This window comes from Aythya ferina (assembly GCF_964211825.1).
Source record: "Aythya ferina genome assembly, chromosome: 2".
In the NCBI taxonomy this organism is placed as follows: Eukaryota; Metazoa; Chordata; class Aves; order Anseriformes; family Anatidae; genus Aythya; species Aythya ferina.
In genome coordinates, this window is record NC_140297.1 from 52,733,022 (window position 1) to 52,756,440 (window position 23,419).

Sequence of the window (23,419 nt, forward strand, 5' to 3'; positions counted from 1 at the left end):
ATTTTATTTTTTTAGACTTTTATGAGGAGGTTGAAAACCAGAGAGATCCGATCCTCTTTAGAGCATTATTCTTCAAACTCTGGCAGGTCGGGGCGGATGAAGAGCCTGCTGGTAATCCTCTGAGACAAGAAGTGGTGGTGCTGGCAGCTTTCTCCAGCTGTTGAGTTGCACCAAGAGGCGGTAAAGAGTCAGCCTGTGGCTCGCACAGAAATCAAATCAAAATTAAGCAGCTGTTAAAGGTAGCGTAAATGATGGAGTTCCGTAGTATGATTCGCCCAGCGGATCAGAGGGGATGGAAACTTGTTTGCGTGAAATTTGGACGCCAAGTGGAGATGAAGGCAGCGATGCAGCGGTGCGCTCAGAAAAAGTGAGCAAAATGCTTCTCTGTTTAGAAACAACGCCTGTCTGGAGGCATGGGAGTGGGGAGAAAGATACTTTGGCTTTTTTTGTCTGTCGGATGCCCAGTGTTCATCACTATTATTATTTTAGTGTCGATTAAAATGTTCCAGTGGAGACAAAAGGTCTGCAGGTTGGAAAGAGGGTTTAAATTTCAGTCCTCACATTGCTACCCCATTACTCATGAATGGCAGAAGGAAACCGTGCACTAAATAACTGGTGTTTTCAGTCTGAAGGACAGACAAGAGGGATGTAACCAGTAAGGAAACAGGGAAAGAAAAATCCGTCATTGAATTAGAATGCTCTGTTTTGTTAAGAAAATAGCAGTGCAATGGGAAATAATGTCACAAGTCAAAGTGGAGAGGAGTTTTGGTCAAACGCATGGGCTGTGTAGAGTAGTTAGTGTGGACAATCCTAAGGAGCTGTGTTTTTTGCTCAGGGCTGCCTGGGCTTAGCTTTGAACAAGGTTTTTGTTAATTATTGTTACCGTATAGCTTTGTGGTATTCGTCCAAGACTGTATCTAACACTTCGAGAGTGTTAGAGAGAAGACTTTCAGTCTTCAAGGGCTTTATAACCTCCACAGAGGCTTTTGCTTGACGTGGGGGGTGTTTTAGAAACGGCTCGCTGTCTGAAAGAGGGAAAACAGTTTGCGAGCGTTGGTCCAGCAGGACGTTTTTAAGGCCATTAGGCTGTGTTTAATCAGCGCAGATGTCATGCGTGCCATAAACCTTATCGTGTCAACGCTGGCAGTAAAGTGGTTTTAGAAGAAAAAGTGGAGATCAGTGACAGATGGCTGTAACTAGTGATGGGCACAGTAAGTATTCCCGCAAGTTGCCAGTGCACCTACTCCCAACCTCAAAAAAAACACCACCCCATTACCTCTGTTCCCGGGCACAGGACCTTCAGCAGATTGATACTGAGTTCTCTTGAGTCATCAAACCACACTTGAACGTGGCATTTCTGCTGTGAAAAGCTAGAAAACCAGTCTCCTTTTTTAAGCAACAGAACCCAAGAATTAGTCACCTTTGTTTTACTGCTCTGAACAACCTCTGCTATCAGCCTGCTCCTGAGCTCATGCCTCTGCAGTTTGGTTTGGTTTTCGTGGGGTCTTTTGGATGTTAAAATCTCCCAGAAACTATTCTGAACTAGCTGCCGCCTTTCGATAACTGATGCTGGTGAGGCGTCGATCACACAGCAGATATTTCTCGGTGTTTGTGGGTGAATGTTTTCCGGAGAATAAATATAGCTTAGCACGTTCACTGTTCAGTCACAGCAGATCGCTCCACGTCGTAATGAATGTGCATGCATTTTTTTTACGTATCTTTTTTTTTTTTGGTGTGTATGTGTGTCTGACTAGCACAGATTTATTACAGGCAGTTAATGTGCTTTTGTATCCAGGATCAGATGAATAAACATTTTCTATAATCTGCCTTTGATGTCCTTTATTTCTCGATTTAAATGACTTGAATACTTTGAAGTGGGGTGTCCGTTCATGGCTGCAGATGTACGAGCCGTGTGCTTAGGTGGCGGGGATGACAGTGACAAGCCGAGCACAGATTTGACTCTCAAGTGTTGCCTCCGGTACGTCCAAAGGAGTTGCCTGCTCCAAGTGCTGAAGGCAGTTGAATTTCCACCCGTACTCATCCTGTTTGCTCTTCTCCCCAGACCATTAGCGAGCGCTGCAATCGCAGTCGGCGTGTTTCAGATCTGTCCACTAAGAGGCTAACTCGTTCCAGATAAGCCTCGAGCAGACAACATTCATTTTTTACTTTGCTCAGAATTTCCTGTGCTTTGTTCTGCATCTGTTTGTGAAAGACTGCGTTATCTTTGAAAGCCTTCATCTTGTTTTCTTTATTCAAGCTATATGCTAAAATGGAAAAAGGGAAGAGCTGGAAGGAGCCCAGCTGGAGCAATCTGCTGAGGATCCCACAGAGAGACAGAGCTGGCAAACTCCTGAAACCTCTTCAGCTGACCTGGTACAGTTTGGGAAGCCAGGAGATAAAACGCTTTTCCTGCAAAAGATGTGGCCCCTGCCAGCCACTCTGAGTAATGCCTGAAGACTACAGCAGCATTTAATCACATTTTTCTCCTCCTTTGCTTATCCCTCACCTGTGAAAGGTGAAGGTGCTCATGGTCTGCTGCGTTTAGAGGTGTTTTGCTTACTCTGCCTGCTAAGCACCCCAGTGTTTTTATGTTGTGCCTGCGGTGCGTGGAGAGCCTGAAAGATGTTTAAAAGTGGTAGAAGTGGAGGAGTACAATTTTTCCTCTACTTCAGAGAGGAAATGTTGTCACAAAGCTAGCAAGAGGGTGTTAGGGCAGTGGTAGAAGCATGTCCTCTCAAATAGGACATTGGGAAAAGGCATCCTGGTTGTACAGAAACATTTCAGGTGCAGGTGGGGTGGATGGAGAGGGCTGAACAGAGGAATTTCATCCCCGTCTGTTTTTTCCTGACCCGTGCTCTCTTGCTGTGATGTTGGCATTTTGTTTCAGAGCCTTGTGTGTGCTCTCACGCTCTGGCCTCACGTGGCAGAATGAAGCAGGAGGGTTGTGCAGAACCTTGAAATTGATGCATATGGGGATGGGCTGGGGGTGAGGAGAAGCATGTTTCTGTTGCACAGCGTGCATGAAGGACTCGATTTCCCCTCCCTTCTGCTGGTTCTTATGGTGCATCCATCCTGGAAGGTTCCAGGAAGAGCCCCAGCACTTCCCTGCAATGTGACAATCTACTTGACAGTAAGCTAAGAGCATTTTAGTTTTTGCCAGCATAATAAAAGAGTGCTTTCTACCTAGTCATTCTGCCTCTACATCTCAGGAGGTCAGCAAAGATTGCCTTCAGGTAGAAGCTATGAATAAAGGGTAGAAGTTGTTAGAGTGTGGCTTGAATTCCAGATCATCTTGAAGCAAGGTTGTCACTACTCTTCCCCATCCCTTACATCAATTGGAGATGGATGTTTGTGCAGCTGCGGCTGGGGTCCCTGTGGTTAGGGACTACTTGTCAAGTGTTATTCGGGTGGAAGCCTGTCCCAGAAGATTTGCCTTATCTCATTGTCCTGCAGAGATGGACTTCACATGCCAGTTTACGTTTGCCTAGCAATACGTAAACCTTCTCTAATAGAAAAGGACAAGATAAGTAGATAAACACAGCCCACTTACAATTGTAGATTTAAATGCACTCTTTTGTGGATCACTTTTGCACAGTATAGTGATGTCCTTGAATATTTAGAGTCTCCAGAAGTTAAGAGTTCTTGGTGAAAGAGAGGTTTTTGAGCCATGAGCCGATGTTGATCTCTCCCAGGTTGTAGGACTATTTGTATGAAGTTCCCTTTATGGCGGTGTGGAAGACACTCCAATAAAACTGGCATGTGAAGTCTTTTGAAGGTTGATTAGCATCCAGGGCATAGTAGAGGATTATATACAAGCACTCTGTTCATAAAACAGGATAAATAGGTCGTTAGTTAAGGCATAGAAACCTCCCGTTCTTTCTGTTGTAGTTCTAGGCATCTGCCACTAATGGCCTGAAAAGCAGACTTTCTTAGACTGTTTCTTAGATGTTGAGGTGATGCTGGATTACCATCTGGCTGGATCGACATTGTAACTGTGAACTAAATCCCTACTTAAAGCTTCTCAAATCATCTTGGACTCAGTTGGGGTAGTCTCATGGAAACCGTGACTATTTTCCCTCCTTGACAGTAGGTTCACCAGGTTCTTCCTCAGGCAGCAGGAACCAGCGAGCGGACTGATGGAGAGAGTGCTATCCATGCACACTGCTTCTCTTCACTAAGGTCGAAAAGCAATGGAGAAGTACTGCTTGTCACAGAGACTTCAGCTCCCTAAAGCTCTAAGTGTGACAGGAAGGACCTCGCTGCACTTGTAGCTTGTTTGTTTTATGTAAAAACCAGTGCTATTCTCTCTGAGAGGAGAGGTGTCTTCTGCCAGGGTGTGGGGTTTTTCCCTGTGGAACATCCTTCCCTAACCCAGGTGGGGGAATGCCAAAGAAGAGTACGACTCCAGAGGAATTCGTCTGCTAACATATCACAAATCTTTCCTGATAAAGTTGCAAATGCGCCCCTTCTCCCCACATGGTTATGGCCCTTCTGACTGAGACCTTGAAACAGAGCTCGTGCCTTACTCGGCGAGGAGACGTCACTGCAGGAGCTCACACCTCCACTGTAGAACTGAAAGAAATCTGCTGGCTTACTTTTTGGGCTGAAACCGTGGTGAAAAACAAACTGCGAGAGCCTTGTTGGCTGAAGACCTTCCCGCGATGCAAATTCCTTCTTCCCAAAGCCCACTCAAGTACTACGCATGTTTTAAGACCATGCGAAGTGCAGCGTTACTTGACGTACTAACCAGTGGTGTGCAGCAGATGTTGCCGAACACGTTTTGTGCCATCTCTAGAAATAGAGCATCTCAAACCTATTTCGGGCTCTGAAACAGCGATGCGTGGCTCGCTTCCGAATCGCAGAAAAACCGTTCCTGGTCCAAATGTAGCTGCCTTCGCTGCCGAGGAGTGTTCAGAGGGATGCTCCTATTTATACCTCTTTGTTTCCATGAAATGTAGGTCAGGATTTTTAACTTAAGATTGCTCCTAGGATAAACGATTCTCTAATACTTCCATGTTAGCAGTGGACAATTCGGAGTACTCCCCCTGCTCTCTCTTTGCTTTTGTTTTGTCCTTTTCCCACCCTTCTAATCAGAACCAGGAAAATGTGTTCTCCCGTTTCTCTGTGAGCTTTTCCCTTCCTGCTACTTGTGTTTTCCATTCTCTGTCCTCTACTTTCTGTGCTTTCCCCTTTCCAAGCGGGGTCTGTTCCTGCATTTTGCCGTGCTGTGAGGACAACTCCAGGCTGCTTGCTGCAGCTCAGCATTACAGCCCTGCAGATCATTGATTTCTATTTTTTTCCCTCCTCCCACAAACTCCTGGGCCATCCGGCCTAATGAGAGAGCAGATTGGCCTCAGTATTTGGAGAAAAGATCTATAATAAGCACTGGGGGCATGCTGGTAAAAAGCACCAGCATGGTATACCCGCTCAGTTGGAGGACTGACTGTACATTAATTCTCTAACTTATAATTAGCTATATTAAATTCCAATTTTCTGAAAGGAACCATTATCAAATAACACTCTGTTTGAAATCTCAAAGAAACATAAGGAATGAAAGCTTAGTCCTCTTACGCTTTCATCTTTCAGAAGCAATCCCTATCTTAACATCTTGACCTACATTTCCTTTTTACCCTCTCCAAGAGATATTGTGTGGATTTAATGTCTCAGAAGGGAGGTAAGGATTTTATGCATGTGTATGTGTTGACATACAAAGTTTGGGGAAAACAATGAGGCCTTCATGTCCCCAGTGACTTTTTTTTTTTTAAACTTGAAAGTGTTTTCCGTAATATCTCTAAGGCAGATTTTAAGTTCAGAAAGAAATTAAAAGTAAAAAAATCCACCTCATTCCTTTACAAGTGGTCCACTTTTATCTATCCAGCTCCTGCCAAAGCCATTCTTGATTTTATATGTCTGTAAAGAAAAAACAACAAAAACCCAGCTCTGCCTTCTCATATCCTGCTCACCACTTTGGATCCAGTCATCTGTTTTCCTTTTTCCATTAAATGAGAGTGCACTTTTTTTCTTTCCTTTCTGGTGGGTATGTATTTAAAAGGCTGTTTTTGTTGTCATTTACTGCCGTGCTTGCTGCGTGGCCTCTCTGAGCGACCACACTGTTTCACTTGGGACCTCAGCCTTGACCTGGGTGCCTGAGTGTGCCAAGAGGGAAGAGCACGAGGAGTTTGTTGGCTCCTCAAGGATCTGGAGCAGGCTGTGGGTTTCTCCAGGCCCTGGCTTTGGCTCCTGCCCCGTGGAGGCTCCTTTACCAAGAGGCAGAGCGACCTACCTGTGGCCCTGCTCCTTCCCCTGGCTGCTCCATCGCCCCGCTGGGAGGGCGGCTCCAGCACCCGCTGCGTGGCCGACGCCGTCCTTTCTGCCTCGTCCCACCGCATGGGGCCGGGGTTGTAAAACACGCCGTCCTCCCCCGCGGTGGGACAAGCAGGCTGCTGGAGCAGACCCCATTCCGTGTCGGGGCATGCAGAGTTATTCTCCCGTTTCTTTGCTGCGCGAGTTCTTTGGTTTGAAGCAGTTGGAACACACAAAGGGCGAAGCATGTGCTAAGCATTAATGCCATTTAAGGGTCCTTGCAACTTGAGTTTGACTTGGTAGAGATGCCTTGACGTGCAGGGTAGGGGACGTTCTGACTCCAGGAAGATTTCTGTTGCCTCGACTGTTTCAGTTTAATACGTCTCTCAGCATTTTATAGAGTACTGTGAACATAGGGAGGGATTGCAGCCTTCATTTTTTTTTCCTCTTTGTTTTTTCTTTTTTTCTCTTCTTTTTTCCTTTTTCTTCTTTTTGTTTTTCCTTCACTATTGTCCCATCATCTTGAAATAGAGTCGTGTTGGTTTTCTTTGAATTCCAGTAATGTACTTTGGGCCCTAAATCAGTTTCGTGTGTTTTATTGTAGCAAGGCAATGAGGAACTGTAGCATGCATATAACCTCTCAGGTATTATTTTGAAAGCTCGCTTACAGTTTTCACCCTGTATTTCCATGCTGTCCAGTTGGAAGCACCTCCTACTTCTGCTTCTCTGATGCTGAGGCTAGCAAGAAACATGCTAAGGTTTGTTGTTTTTTGGTTATGAATCATTATTCAGTGAATATGAATATCATTATTGCAATAAATTACGACATTGTGAATGGATGCAAGGAAAATTCTGTGCAACCAATTCTTGCCCACTTCATAGTTTCCCAATTTGAGGGAAGAAAACAGTATTCTTTAAAAATGACAGGATAATATTTTTCCTCCTTTTCTTGCTAAGATGAAGTTCTTAAACATGCGTCGCTTCATATTCTTGATTGTCCGAGTGTCTGCTGATGGTTGTTCAAAGGTTTCTATTAAGTCAAGAAGCAGCTGACATTGTTTTACTTCCCCTGCTGATGCCTCCAAAACTTGAGCAAAAAAGCTTTTTTAATAGCAGCCAAACATCTCACGGAGGTGGAATCTCCTCGAACCCTCTGGGAGGTGGTGTGGTGGGAGGTCTCCTCAGCCTTCACAAGCCCTTCTCTGGCATCAGGTTTTCAAGCCTGTGGCTTCCTGCCCCAGCTCGCACTCCCCCTACCACCACCCTAAGGTGTGTCTGTAGGTCTCACAAAAGGAAGGTGAAGGTGCTGGTCTCGGCAACTAGAAATAGAGATGGAAATTGCTTGACACGTGAGGAGCCTTCCCTTGAAGGCTGTAACATCGCTGACATTTCACGTGCTGATGCTTCAGAGAGCTGCAATGATCTTGGTCAGAAGTCGTCCCCCAGTTAAGAGCAGAGTCTTAATTAACCCATGCTCTATCTGGTGTCTGCAGCTTGCATCGTTCTTGCTGTGCCCCGTGCTCCCATCGCGAGGTCCTCGGAGCTCAACTGACCACCGAGCCTGGGCTCCCCTCGCTTTTCCCCTCACCTTCCCTTGGCTCACTGCAGCACAGGAGAGCTCCGCTTTCTCCTCAGCATCTTCCTCCCAGCTACAGCTTGATCTCCCGGCGTGTTTTCTCCATCACCCAATGCCCGGCAGGTAGAGAACGAGCATCCTCCCAGCCCTGCTGGTGCCACACAGGAGACGCGCTGGGATCCATCCGTACCTCAGGCGAAGGCTGAGGACTTAAGCAGAGGTGAAGTGTCATCGCTCCCGTGCACGCGGGTGGCAGAACGATTTGTTTGCTTGTGTCAGGCTTTCAAATCATGCTTGTGATTTTTGTTTGCAATGCTTGGTCTGAACGTTTTACTGTCACTGTCACGAGCCTCCTCTCCCCTGACAGTAACGCTGCAAAGGGGCTACAGGGGGCTGAGGCGAAGCGGCAGAGCATCCCGAGCACAACATGCACTCTTCCCACCTTTAATTTAGGAAAGTGAGGAAATGCATCTTTAAGCTAGAAAATTAAAACAAAACAAAACAAAAAAGGCCAGAAGTAAAAGCAGTGAGGAGGAGCAAGTCCCCAAAGTTTAAAGTCCAAATTTTGGGGAGGTCATGCAGGTGTTTTTAGTTTTTTTAGTGTTTTAAGATGCCTGGCAGCTGCTCTGGGTAAAGGAGAAGACATCAGTGGTGCATGGTGTTTCGAGGGGAAGGGCTCACTCCCAGAAGAAGTTTTGCCTTGGAAAGAGTTGGCCTTTCTCTTCTAGCAGCGAGGCACTGAGCATTGTGGATGAAATCTGGGATTATGGATAAAAACTGGTGTTGTGCTTCAGGAAATCAGTGGCTTTAAACAAAGACGTTTGAGAATTGCTCAGATAACTTTCTTCTCACCTTCCTCCTGGTTTTGAGGGATGTCTCAGGGCTGTACACTAGCGTGGTTGCCAAGGCTGGGATCAGATATGCGAGAGCAGCCTTTCTCCCCACCATCCTCTGATGCTCTGCTGCCTGGCCCTTCAGCAGGGAGGCTTGGCTGTGAAGCTGGAAGGGACGGTGGCCTGCTTAGTGTCTAAAGTCAGTGGATATTCAGCTGCTCTAAACTTAGATATCACCGCTCAGGTGGTTAGTAGAAGGAGGAGAGGGGAGCTCTGGCCCAGTGCCCACCCCACTCGCCGCAGGGACCATTGTGGCTGCTGCGTCCCAGGGCCGTGCCGCGCTCTTGCAGTGAAGAAAATCTTCGGCACTCACGTCACGTTAGGGAAAATGCAGTTTCTGGCTGGCTGGAGGGCTGCCCGTGCTGCTGGCAGAAGTCGCGAAAGGCAAATCCTCAATGACATGCGTTAAAATATCAAGTGGGACTGTGCAATTAGAAGTATGTCATTCAGCGTTTGCCTTTCACGGCTTTTGTCACACACGGGCAGAATTACAGACGATTAGGCGGAGGGTAACCTCCCCGAAAGGGCTTTCTAATGCTTCTGTCGTCCTTTTCCCCCTTCTTCTTCTGCTTTGTTAGAGTTCTTTCCCTTCTGGAGTCGGGCGTTTGGCTGGCTGGTGGGCTGTGGGTAAGAAGTCAAGCCCTGGAAGCCCTTTGGCCATTAAATTCGATGTGACCATGAAAGAAGTGACTCAGGCTGCCTCCTCTCACAGCCTGCGTGCTCACGCCTGTCTTTCAGGCTGGGGGCTGCTGGAGAAGGGGCTGTGAGGCCAGGCAGGTTGCTGGCACCGAGTGCACCCGCTGGTGGCCCTCCCGCAGCCAGGAACATGGCTCCCTCTGGAGAAGCGGCCATTTTGTCACGGCCGTCCGCTGTGAGACCCTGGGCCCGGCCCATTCCACCAAGCTGTCACTGCAGATCCCTCGGAACCACGCTTCGTTAGAGGAAAAGCGTGTAACAAATGTTAATCACGATGCTGGGTTGCTGCTGTATCCAGTTTCACGCAGATACGCTGTTTTCAAATTATACGGGCTGCGAGGGCTGCCTAGAAATTGGAACGACTAGATGCAAGCTGTGCTAAGCCTTTGGGTTTTAGCCGCACGTCTCTCCTCTTTAGGGCTCTCACGTACTCAGCGCGAGCAGTGAAACACTGTATGCCTGTTTATTTCCCTTGTTGTTTTATTTGCACATTCATATGTTATATTTTCTTCCAATTAGCAGGCTCTTCCTTGCTTTGGCGTGTTTGCCTTTACCTTCTTTCTCCCTCCTTCATTTATACTCTGTGGAGACACATTTGCTAATTTTTTCTTTCTAGTGCAGAATAGCTGTTATCTAGAGACCTGCTCTTGGCATAGCTTTCCCTCTCATGTTACTTAAAATACCAGAATGGCTTTTTTTATTTTTTACTAATCTGCCTCGTCCCTCGGTGCCAAGGTAGGGGTGTTTTTGAAGTGAGGATTTATTGTTCCCTTGTCCACCCATTCCTAGTGGAAGCTTGACTGTGAGAGAAGGTAAGGTCTAGACTTTCAGACTGAGTCTAAAAGCATATCCCTGTGATGCTGAGGGTGGGAAATAACTGGTGAAACAATGGTACTTATTTTAAAATTAAGACAGGTCTGTAGAAGTGATTCAGAAGGGGAAGAAATTGCCCTCACCTCGTGCTCCATGTAGGTGACAAAGGCCTAAAATGTGCTCTCCTTCATATGAGGGATTTCCTGTAAAGAACAGGCAAAAACACATTAGAAATGGAGTCGCTAACTTTTCTTCAAGTAACTGTCAAATAGATTTAAGCCAAACACAAATGGAAGACAGAAAACATTTAAAAATGAAATACGTTCTTTCGCAGGCACGCTGAGGGTTTCCTTTTACTCTCTCCTCTCGTGGGATATTACCCCACTGGTTCTCCGTTCAGCCGTAAAATTCCCCAGAAAAGAGAGGATAAACAAGACATGATGGTTTTGGCATAAAGAACAAAGAATAATTTATTCATATGTCACTGATGATTTTGTTAATACCTGAGAACTTACTCAGACTTTGCTCTATCTTGGTGATGATGCACATTTTTCTATCACTGATATCCTTCGCTGAAAAGAGGGAAATCGCTCCTGTGGACCTGCTTGTGCCTGTGATTTCGAATGAAATGTGCATTTAATCTGTCTCCAGATTGCATGTGTTATTACTGAGCAGGAGAGGAGATGTCCTGTAGGACAGATGTCCTTGGCATAGCTGCAAATCAAGAGGCATTTGTTCTCCTAGGGGAGAAATAAAGCCATTCTGTCCGGTGCCAAGACCCACACGAGGCACGTGCCACATAGGGATTTCAGTCATGACCCCTCATCCCACATGGTGCTGTCTGGACAACTCCGGGCTCTTGAGGTTGGTCTCACCACCTTTACCTTCCAGGTGAGTGAGCTGCAGTGCGTGGAGGTGACCTGGTCCAGGGCCAACAGCAGGACACAGGCGTCCAGCTCCCTGCATCCTAACCTGCACATGGTTTTTCCCGTGCCTATTCCAGCAGTGTTTCTCTGAAGTCTACAGCTAGGACCTTGCCTCTGGAGTCCTGTTGCTCTTCTGAAGCTCTCTGATTGCAGCCGGCACTCCAAGAGGGGCTGGGGGACGGAGAGGGCTGCAAGCTGTGCACATCAAATGCTGCTGCTCCTTGGCAACACGCAGGACGAGGACACAGTGCTCGTTTCCCCGGCGCCAGCAGCGAGTGCTTAGAGTACTATAAAATTAACTCTGTTTCTGTTTGTCAAAAACTTATGACCTTTACACGGCCTGGTACCTACTTATTAGAAAAGCTGCCACTCTTCTCTTATCACACTGCTCCAGTAGCAATTGGGAGAAGCTCGATAGCACAATGCTACCGATATAACAGATAGGGAGCAGCTGGCAGTGTTTGCCATCAGCTCTCTTTTCCTCCCCTCTGTTCTGCTTCATTCACAACAGCCCCAACAGCCTCAGCTTGTGCTTGAATTCTGGGACTCAGCACAACCACTTGGAGTTTCTTTCTTTTTTTTTTTTCTTTCTCTTTTTTTTTTTTTTTTTTTAATTTGGAGGGTTGTGCAGAAATGCAAGGTGTTTGTTGGTTTTACCTCCAGCTTAGCTCTTTTGATTTGTGAGAAGAGGATTTAGGATGAAACCTATTTGTTCCCCAGTGTTTTGGAGTGAGCGTTATTGCTTGCTTCTTCTTCACCTGTGATGCAAATACCTGCCCTGCTTTGTATTCCTGTTTCCAAACTTGTCCAGACCACACCTCCGTGGAGCCCAGGCTAATCACCTCCATTCTGTCCTATTAAAAAAACAAGGCACCAGAAGTGTCAATGTGTCTTGCTTGGGGGAAACAGGTGGTCTGATTTTTCACTGTGTCCTTACAAGCTGAGAAATGTCTTTAATCAGCGAGGTGTGTCCCTTTGAATGGATTTTTTTTTTTTTTTGTATAAACATAAAATAATGGAAATGTAGGCTTTGAGTGAGGTTTTTCTCTGGGTAATATGTTGCAAGTGTTGGTTCCTTTATTTATTATTATTATTTATTTCTTCCAGATGCATATTTCATAAATAAAACGGAGCCTTGTATTATGGCCTGGGGTGGTTTCCCAACAGAAGTAAATGAGGTTCATTTTTGGCTGTTACGTCCTTGTTTCTACCAGTTTAATACAAAAAAGAAACCACCAACACAAAAAAAAACACCGGCAACCTAAAGGCAAAGAAAAGCAGAACATAAAAAAGTAGTGTTAAAGCATCAGAACAATGTAATTTCAATTAATGATGCTAACAGGTGCTTGATGAGTGGCTCATACGTAGGGAACAAAGTCACATAAATGTCTTCGCTTGCTTAATAGCGATTTTGGACGGAGATGTAATGGGAGTAAGGAGCTTCTTTCAACCTGTGTTACTTAATCGCTTCTCTTTGGTGATCTCGTCTTTTGACAAGCTGACAAAAACATCTTGTGCTGTAATGTCATTCTTGCCTGGCTTCCACAGTAATGATGTATATCCACATCTGAAAGCCCTGTCCCGGCCATTTAGGAGGCCTGTGCAAGCTATTTGCTAACAGATTTTGGCACAACAGCACTCCTGGATGCGTGTGCTCTCTGATGTACCACAATCAACCTAATGTCCAGTGGCTTGTCATCCGAAAAGCCCACGTGCTGTTAACCACCATTAGCGTGGCAATGCAGGGCATCATGTGGTGTAAACAATGACTGCTGCATGCTGTGGGCTGCTTTTTGCTTTTTTTCTTCTTTCTTTTTTTTTTTTTTAAGAGATGGAAAACTGCTGTAGTTCTTTATTACCAAGTGAGATGAAAATAGCATTTTTAATGACATCCATACCTTAAAAAAAAAAAAAAAAAAAAAAAAAGAGCAGATAGGTATCTCTTATCCCAGAGATTTTTTTTTTTTTAAATTATGTGACTACCGTGAAAACCCAGTTCTTTAGTCTCTAAGACAACCGTGGCATGAAAATAGGCCTTATTTTCGAGGCGTGTTGTCTGTTTAATATGTAATGTGATACCTTGTCATGCTGTGACAATGTGACAGATGGCATTTGCACTGTAAAACTAAATTATCTTTTGTGCATAGCTATACAACAGCTAAATACAGTAACTCCGTACAATGTGCTGATTAATGCGGGCTGTTGCAGATGTTTTAGAGATACCGGGATGTTTTAACTTGGCGTCAAATGATTAATGGTTTTATTTAACATGCCTACCAAGCTCTTGGTAGTGTTTCAGCTTGTGTTCTGGCATGTAAGGGCTTTTGGGAAGAGGAAGGTATTCAGGGTTGTTGACAATGGGATGTGAATTTGTATTGTCTTGTAGCTGTTTGTCACTTGGAAAATGGGCAAGGGCTATTCAGTGAGGATGCTTGGCAAGTAAACTTGTGTGTAGCATTACAGCTCCTAATAAACTCAAGTCCTGTGGTGCTTAGGCTGAAGGAAAACAGGGTGTGGGGACGCTTTGGTTTGCTTGATGTTGGTTTTCATACAGAACATTATCTGCTTGAAACTACAGGTAGTGGAAATACCTTGAGAGCTGAAGGCGGTACCTTTATTTCTCCACATCATGCGTGCAGGATTCAACTTCGTTAGAGTTACGCAGTGCAGAGATACCCAAGAGCTTACCCCCGTTCAGATGGCATGTGCCTGTCAGCCCTGGTGTGTGTGGTTAATTGCTGCTGCAGCTTTCCTAAAAGGGATGCTGCAGAGAGAAGTAAATTGCTATTTGTATATATATATATATATTTTTTTTTTTCTGCAAAGCTTTCCTGTATGCTGCCAAGACTGCACAGCCGAAGCTGGGACAGGCGAGTCCATCAGCAAGCAAAGCTCGAGCTCCGTGCCGACGCAGCTAAGATCTGCTCCTGTTCTGTGCTCTTGCGTGCCCCCATAAATAACGCTGTCATCCTGGCGCGCGGAGGACGCTGCTTTGAGTAAATCCACTTTTTTTTTTTTCTAGCTTCTTGCAACTTGTCTTTATTTGTTTTGCCAATTGCCCTGAAAACTGGGCCTTTGTACCAGCCGGCGGCGACTCAGCTTGCAGTGCGTGGGGAAGAATGCAAAGGGGGAGGCAAACCCCGTATCTACTGGCATCGGCCGCGGTTAAGACACACCGGGGAGCCCAGGTGTGGATTTTAGGTGTACTAGGGATCTGCACCATAACTTCCCTGCCACACAGTGGCTGGCTCAAGGTCCTCATCCTGTACAGAAAGCTGTGAACGCAGCCGTGGTGAAATGCCCCCTTTTTTTAGGTCATTTTTAGTTCCTTTGGCTTGCGTTTGAGCGTTGCTGACTGCTGGTTTTCTGTCGCGATGGCTTTGTGGGTTGCCTCCGCCTGTGAGAACTGACTGGAAATACAAGCGAGTGCTTCTCGTTTCCTGAGCCGCCTGAGCGTGGGGAAGCAGCTCGCTGAAGGAGGTGTTGCTCTCTCGCTGCAAGAGGTCACGGAAACGTTCGTATTCAGATGCCTTGTTGGCATTATAGTAAGCGATGCAGAAACGGTGTTTTGGAAACACTGTGAAAGTCCCTTCACCCAAGCACTGCATCCGACTAACCACGTGACGCTGAGATTTGTTCAGAGTGGTTTCCTGATTATTCGGTAGCTTTCATAACGAAGAACATACCAGGTCATTGTCATCTCATCTATTCTTAAAACCGACTAACCTACCTCAACCCCTCCCTTGCGTTTTTTTTTTTTTTCCATCTTTCCTTAACGTTGCTCCTTTCTGCTTTTCTCTTCCTCCTGTCCCCACCCTGTGTATTTGTACTTCTGCAGCATTTTGTTGTGCAGCGTGCTCCCGGGTACTCTGATTTTCACATCATGTCTTCAGTGAGCCTGGTGCTCCCGACACCTGCCCAGCGTGTGCCTGTCAGACATTTCTCCAGGTGTCCAGAAACGTGTTAGATCCTGGCTCGAGCACAGACTTGCAGATTGCTGCTAAAATTGTGTGGGTGTCACCAAATTTGGTAAGGTTAGCAAAGCTGTACCGATACACACTAAGCCCTGCCTGCACTGGAACAGCAAGTCTACCTTAGGAAAAGCAATCCTCTTAAGGCAGTGCAAGCCCCCTAATGTAAACTCATTTAAGCTGATTGAACTGCTTTTCACACGCACTGTTTTCGGTGAAAGGGAGCTGGCCATCGCTGGAGGAGGCTCAGCAAGGCCCCTGCTCAATTAACAACCACCATCAAGAAGCCAGCGGGCTAGCGAGGTGCTGTGGGACCTCGGGGAGCACGCTCTGCTAACCCAGCACCACCACCTCCCTATTCTGCCTGGCACAGCAGGTATGGCCCCGAGCAGCTCCTGCAGGGCACCGAGAGCTGGTGGGACAGCCAGAGGGTGGAAAAGCAAACGAGGAAACAGACTCGTAGCCACGGCTGGGTTTGAAAACGTTCGGGCTGTGAAAGGCAAGTAAAAAGGAGGTATCAGGAGTGCAGTCTCCTAAATACTGACTGGTGTGCAGAAGGCAGAGAGGGATCTTCTGCCTTCCCCCCAGCTTTGTAACAGGGCGGACGTAATACTTGCATCTGCTGTTTTCGCAGCGCAGTTAGAAGCTGATAAACAGATTTTTTTTTTCTTTTTTTTCTTTTTTTTTCTTTTTAAGCAGCGCACGGTTTGCCGTCACAGGTTATGCAGCAGCTTAAAAAAGGATTCGGCAAAACTGTGAAAGTTGACATCCGTGTGTCTGGGATGCGTTGTGGAAAGGATGTTAAAATCTCTGCAGCTCACTTTTAAGCTACCCTTTTTAATCACTAGGAATTAGTAGCTGGCCTTTCTTTCACAGTGTCTAATCTTGATCTGCTGAAGCCAGAATAGCCAATTTAAGGGACCATTTGATATGTGAGTTTCTGCATTTCTGACTGAGTCAAGTAATCCGTTATTAGTGACTCAGTTAAAGCAGTGTTTGTTCAGTGCCTTTGAGCCGCTCATGTGTTTCAGTTCCTTTTAAACTTTGGCAGCGAGTACGCACTGCTTCTCTGTACGTATGAATTATGATTTCATGTAACTCATTTTCATATATGAAATTCTACACCCACATATAATCCAAGTTCAAATTTAAATTTAATGACATTTAGTTTTTTTTAAAAAACATTAAGTCTAATATGACTCCTAAAACAAACACTTTTTTTTTTTTTTTTGCTCAATACTACGGGAATAAAATTTATTTTTATTAACTCTGATTTACTCTGACCACGAGGCCTGAATAATGAGCAGTCCCGCGAGGGGACTGACCCTTTCTTGCTCAGTTCCTTCTCCCTCTTTACGTTCGTGCCATGTGCTGCACTTTTACAAACCATGAACTGCTGCTTCCTCCTGCTCGGTTAACCTTGGAGAGTCAAACCCATGTGGATGGACGTGAGCAGGACTCTGTCCCCGCAGCATCCCAGCAGACCTGCACCGGTGGCAGCTCATTAAGGGCGATGAGGGTGCCCAAGTGTCACCCCACACACCATTAGGGTCCTCGCCCTGCCCTGCGACACCCCTGGGCCTCCAACCTGATGGGTGCACGGCAGTGAAGGGCGCTGTTCATCGCAGGGAGAGCGAGCAGGAGCGGCATTCAAAGGGAAAGGTATCTGGGGGCACACCGAATGCACTTGATATAAAAATGATGGAGTGACAATAAACTTTCTAACAGCCTAATTCAGCATGTGCTTCCTCGCCCGTGCTTGGGAGGAGACGGCTCCCGTGGACTGCGGATGTCTGCGCCTTTCATCACTGCTGAGTGAATTTTGCAATTATGCTGACCCTGAAAAGCTGTAGAACATGACACCCGCTCCCGTTATTTATCAGTAGCTCTCGTTCGCAGCTTTATGCCTCCGTTTTAGGGCACTTGTTTTAATTGGTTTCAGCTGATGATAGCTAACTTTGGTTATCTGCGGTATTATTGCATTTGGGGATGGTGCCGGTTGTGATGAATAATAGTAGACAAACCAATATTTCTCCGTAAGGGGCACAAATCACGCTTGTCTTCCAAGTGCACTGATGGCTTGGCAGGGAGAAAGGATGAATAGAAATTGCCTTCCAAGTGCATGCAAGTTGACAGCCCAAAAGGTGATTTTCTTGACTCATACACTTCAGTTTGCTGGGTTTTACATATGGCAAGGCTCCAGAACAAATATTGCTCTTGGAAAAGCTAATCAAATCCTGTCATAAGAGTTAAGTTACTGAGTATCGGGCCTCAAACGATATGCTTGATTTAGACTTCTCTGGAGTTTAAAAATGGTAAATTTTATCAGCAGGAGTTTCATGGAAAAACGTGGAGCAGAAGTTGAATCACTTTTAAGAATAAACTTGGTCACTGCCGCTTCCAATGAGGGTGCATTCAGCATAAAATCAAAGTGTTTAATGTTTTTTAATGTGTTTTTGAAAAGGTCTGCTTCAGTTCCTCTGAAATATGTAGAAGCAATGCTGTCACCCCCCATCGCATCGCAGGGTTGCATTGCAAACCCCATGGAAGTATCAAATACTAAAACCTGCTAGATCACGAATTGAGGTCTCTTTAACAGAAAGGAAAACACCCCAAGCAATTTAACAAAAGGGGGGTAAAATTGTAAGCGTGGTCATTTCACTTGGCTGCATCAGGCTCAGGCTGGTTAGAGGAGATGTTTTAACGCAGAAATCAGTGCCTAGCTCAGGTTCAACTTTCCTCTTGGGGGGTTCATATTGGGGGGTGGAAAAAAAAAAAAAAAGAGGAGTTAACTGCATTTTCTCCACCCCCCCAAAAAAAAAAAAGTTCAGGCTTCTGCTTTTTAAGCTATATTTATAAATATATATTTAATTTTATATATTCCAGCTTCTGGGGGAAGCAGGCACCCCTCTCCCTGTTTTCTTTCTAGAGTACAATTAGAGAAAGGGCTGCTGAGATGACCGAGGGAGGGAGGTCCCACCAGCGTTCTTCTGAGGAACTAAAGCCATGAGACAAAGCTTTGTAATGCCATTTACTGACGCATTTTGATGGGGAGATGCGAAAGCGTTCTTCGGGATAAAGTTACGACTCATACTGAGCTGATAACGTTGCTAGCAATTACCTTCCCTCTCATCATAAAGTTTACTGAGGAATATATTACTCCTTTAATTCCTTCTTAAGTCTGAGTGGCTTCACTATCTGCTGTCGTTTCGGAAGAGTCAAGTCATCTTGTATTTATTGCTTGGAGCAGAATAAGCAAAATTTGTTGAGCAGCGTGCTTATGCAGGGCCCGATGCTTTCTGCCATCTACGGGACTTTGCTGTGCTGTGCTTCCAGCAGGGCTAAGGCACAAAGCATCCCTGCTTCCCCTGCCCCGTGCACCTCTGCCTGTGGTCAGGAGTTTCTGGGTTTGAGCGATGCTGGGTCAGAAGATTCAGAATCAAGAAACGTCTGTTTGATGTTAACTCCTTTGGGGTTTAGGATTTTTTTTTTTTTTAAAGGATCATAAATTGTTATCGTTGGAAACAGGAGAATGAAGCGCAAGAAGACGACAAATTAATTAAACGGCAGATTAATTTTATGGTGATCTACAGATAAATGAAAAAGATTCTCATCTGCGGCAGTCAACAGGCTGCCTACAACACAGAGATGAGTTTATGACTCTAAGCTGTACCCCTTTTAGCGTAAGGGATGTGACAAGATTATAAATGTGATTGCAAACACCTGTAGGGTAGCTGTTTGGAGCTGCTGCCTTACAGCTAACCAAATCAGAAACATGCAATCAGCCAGTTGCTTGTTGAAGTACCTCTGTGCGAAATCAATGTTATCAGCATAGCTTTTTTGCAAGACGATTGCTTTGGGAGTCGACTCTCTATTTTAGTGTAATGCGTGAATTTTTATAAAATCCATTTGGCGCTGCTTATTCAGGCTTTGAATATTGTGTTCTACTTTCTCGTGTTTGCAGGACTTCTCACTAATGGCCAATCTAAAGGATTAGGACCGGGATCAGAGCAGCTGGAGAATGAGAAGGACGATGCATCGCAAGTGTCCTCAACGAGCAACGATGTTAGTTCTTCGGATTTCGAAGAGGGGCCCTCGAGGAAAAGGTCGGTAGAGCATTATGATTAAAGAAGTTGCCTTTCTGCTTCGTCCCTCTCGTGCTATCAGGTTGTGGTTATGCTACCAGTAAGGTTGCAAATGTTGCGCTGCCATAAACAGGATTTCCAGCATAGAGTCCTTCTGGTAACAGCGAGGATACTGTGAATTTTGGCTTCATCCATCAGTATAGACAGTGCTTGCTGTTTTTTTTTTTTTTTTTTTTTTTTTTTTGAAAAAATATGTAAAAGCAGTTGTTTTGCAGTAGGTGATTGCTAAATTATATGCCTTAGTACTCTCTCCCTGCCTCCCCTCCCCGCCCCCATGGCATCTCAGGGATGTATCAATAAGTATGTGTGTGTAATTTCAAGGAAAGCATCGCTGAAGTAGTGTTATTATTGTTATTTTTAATTTTCCGTGAAGGAAACCATGGTAAGATTAAAAAAAAAAAAAAAAAAAAAAAAAAGGGAAAAAAAAACACACTTTCGAAAAGAGAAACTGGAGTAATGCAGTGTTGTGGGTATCGATTGCAAAGGACTGCTTTGAGATAATGCTGTGGTAAGCGGCCTCCTCTTTCCTAGAAATCAGTTACGAAGTCCTTGTTGAACTCTTCCGAGTTCTTACCCTGAATGTGCAAAATGTGGGTTAAAATTGTAGGACTCCAGCCAATCTCTTGCAGAAAATATGCTGAAAATGCAGGCAGAGGCTGGGAGTTGTCCCCTGTATGAAGTGAGAACCAAAACAGGCTGACTGAAAAATGCCATTTAAAAGAGAGAAATGGAAAATGCTTTCTCAACCTTTTTTCCTCCACGCTCCTCTCACCCTAGTCCCAGTCCAATGTGAACCATAAAATAAAGCTCTCTTTCACACAGAAGAAATGTTCTGTGTGACCTTATGAATTTCCCTGGGTAGCCCGATATGGGGTGAGGAGGGTGGTGCCTTTCCTGGCACCAGTCCCCATACCTCCCACCCCTGACCCCCCAAGCTTTTCTTCACCTCTCCAAAGCACCAAACCCAAAATCTATCTCTGAATACGCCTACTAGCTCCTCTGGTGTGGTGTGTCATAATAAAATCTGGAATTTTTGCTGTCCTCTGTGCCTGCTCTGTCCCCTCTGTTCAGTGCCCTCGTTCCTCAGCCATGCTTGCAAGGGTCAAGGGGTGATGAGTAGCTTGAAGGAGCTGGTTAGGATTAAAAGCAATAGTGGGAGGAGGATGGATTTAGGCTTTTTGCCAGGGTTCTTGGCAAGAAACTGCGTTTGAGTGTTGCAGGAGAAATTTTTCTAAAGGGATATCTGATAGTTTTGGCTGTGGGACTCCGATGGTGAGAAGCAGTTGGATGGTTCAGGCCCACGACTGGTTCACTTTGTGGACACCAACTCATCAGACATGAAAAGTAACAGGGAACTCCAGTGCCTTTGGTACTTTCCAGGCTAAAAACAAAACAAAACCAAAAAAGGAAGCCAAGATGAAAAATGTCTTTCTGTCTTTTGTGGAAGACAAGGCACCCTTTCAGTTCTTTATGCGTCATGAGCCGTTGAAACAGCGTTAGTTTTGCTGCGAAGGGGAACGTTCCTGTTTTGTTTCCTTTTACACCCAACACAGACTTTTATCTTCCTTCCTCTCCTAGCTTCCTCTTTGCTGACACACCTCTTCTGGACCCCTCTTAACTTCTCTGAAGCTGTGCTGAGTGTTTTGGTGTTGTCCTTTCTTCCCTCTCTCCCTCTCTCTCATTTTTTGCTTAGCTGCATACGTAATCATGCTTTGAACCAGGTCATCTCGGGAACCCACAGAGCTGTGTCAGGAATACTGGGTGGGCAAAAGATAGGCAGGAGAAGGAGTAAAAGGGATGAGATTTGAAATGGCTGCTGAGCTAAACTTGCCTGGCATGGAGGAGGATGTCAATAGGATAGTTGCCTGAACTGATCAAGCTTTGTGAAATCGTGTCCTCCTCGTCTTCCCCTTGGGCTTTGTTGAAATCAAATTTTTCGATTGTTGGCTCAGGTGTGTGTACAACCATCGGTGCCCTAGTGCTAAAATACATTTTTAAGTACTCGAGCTGCAGCGTGTACTTTATGCATTTTTTCTCCCTCCCCAGCCCAGAGTTGCCCAGTTGTTTGTCTTCCACTGGTCCTGTAGCAGGACCCAGTTTATTTGGTAGTTGAAAGCTGTGGTTTGACCTTGCGGGTCTTCAGTGTAGTGACAGGCTGGTACTGTGGAGGCAAACAGCCTCTTCCCAGTTTCTCGTGCCTTCTTCCTGTCTGTCCTGTCTGGCAATCTTCTGGTCTCCAGGGTTGTCAGTTCAACAAACTGATCTGGCAGATTTCTTCTGATGGATTTGAGCATGTATGCAGCATGTCTGCATTCAATTTGCATTTATATTTGATCCAAATTCTTCCTTTTTCAGAGAGAAATTGCTCAAGAATATGGATGGATAGCAATCTGAGTGGAGTGTGAGCAACTAGCACTACGTTGTGGTCTCACCATGCCAGCAATCTCCGGTGTCAGTTTTCCTTGAGGAGCAACTAGGCAGGGGCTGCTTCCAGTGGGCTACTGGTCAGGGGATTAGTTGTAGAGGGGTAGGTGCTGACAGGCACACGGGTACTTGTTGGTAGTTAACAGCTTTGCTGTCTGGGGGCTGGAGGCAGCTTTCTGCACAGTTTGCAGCCAAGAGGGAAAGTCCCATCTCCATTTCTTTTCAAGTGTAGGGTTTTAGATTTCAACAGAAATGACAGAATGGTACCAAAAGTGCACAACCTGCTGTTTTCTGATGCTACAGGTTTCAGCTGTGATAGCTTGGTGGTGGTAAGGAGGAACAGAAGTACATACGCAGCTTTGCCTGTGTAAAGTCTCCAGATCAGTCAAAAAATCATGAGCCCTACTTACAGAATATGTGGGGTCTGGCTGGACTGGGAGTGGCCATAATGGCCAGCACAGGATGTCAAAGTACTTACATTTGTTTGGGTTTCCACTCAAGGAATGGAAAAGACTTGCTTTGGCCTGAGCTGCGTGTGTTACGCATGACCAGGCCTGGGTGGAAGGGAGTTAATCTTAGTAGTAACTACTACTTTCAGCCTGTAAAGAGGTGCTCACGTTATTCTAACGTTTGGCAAAAGCATTCAACTATCGCATTTAAAACGCTACGCCGAACCCGTTGTGTAATGAGTTGCCGTCTAATTGCTGTCTAAGTGAGAGCAGGTGCTAGTTTCTTTGATACTTTTTGGGGAGATGAACAAAAGCTTTGTATGTAGGCTTGATAAAGTATCAGGCTGGACGGTCTTCACGGAGCAGACTGTGCATTTTAAAAAGCCACAGCAAAGGTGATTGCCACGTCTTATTCCCGAAGGGGAAGCGTAACTTCACTGTAAGCCCATGCTCTTTTCGTTACGGCTCTCCAACCTCGAGCTCTGATTCTCACTCGAGATGGTCAACAGGTAACAGGCCAAAGGGGTTTGAGTCACTGTGCTGGATGCTTTTAAATTTTTATGAGCAACTCTTGAGGAGAACACAGCCACGGCTGTATTAATAACAGCGTGCAGGGCCAGCTTTTCAGCAACGGTTGCTCACCTTACCCAAGAAGAGACGCGTGCGGAGCAGGCTGGATATGACAGTGCGTTCATCTTTGGTGACAGTGGGCTCTTGCTTGCTTCCTGGTACTAATCAGAAGCCATTCACTCGCAGGACCCCCGTCCCCAGCAATGCACGCAGGGCATTGCCAAAGGCATTTATCTTTTATTGTAAAGTTCTGTTAATACGAGGCTTTGAAAAGTGAGAGGGGCTCGGCTGATTTTAATAGCCACTGAGCTTTACGTTTTGCTTTTATGCTCAACGTTAGACTGTTTCCTCCACTAAGGGAAAGAAAAAGGTTTGTTTAGTCGGAAGGAAGAAAAATTGGGTGGAAGAGATTTCAGCACAAAACCCAGGGGAGAAAATCTGAAAACATTCAACAGTCGACCGCGTTTCTAGTCTCGTATGGGTTGTGCCAGTCGGAAGCTTGTTGTTCTTCACTCCACAGCTGCTGCACGTTATTTCAGAGCCACTCAGTGAAGATGGCTGTGCCTTAAACTTGCATTAGAGCCGTGCAAGGTGAGCAGCTGCTGGACACCAAACATCCCTGCCATCTCCCCTGTCCCTCGGGGCCATTACCA

At 45.6% G+C, this 23,419-nt stretch overlaps 1 protein-coding gene across 1 annotated transcript in view; it reads left to right on the top strand.

Moving 5' to 3' along the window:
* The window catches only part of JARID2 (jumonji and AT-rich interaction domain containing 2), a 184,511-nt gene that overhangs the window by 96,158 nt on the left and 64,934 nt on the right, over positions 1-23,419 (top strand). Inside the window, exon 3 of the mRNA XM_084510902.1 lies at positions 19,143-19,284. Within this exon, the coding sequence (XP_084367028.1) occupies positions 19,143-19,284 (142 nt within the window). The remainder of the gene's footprint in view (positions 1-19,142; positions 19,285-23,419) is intronic.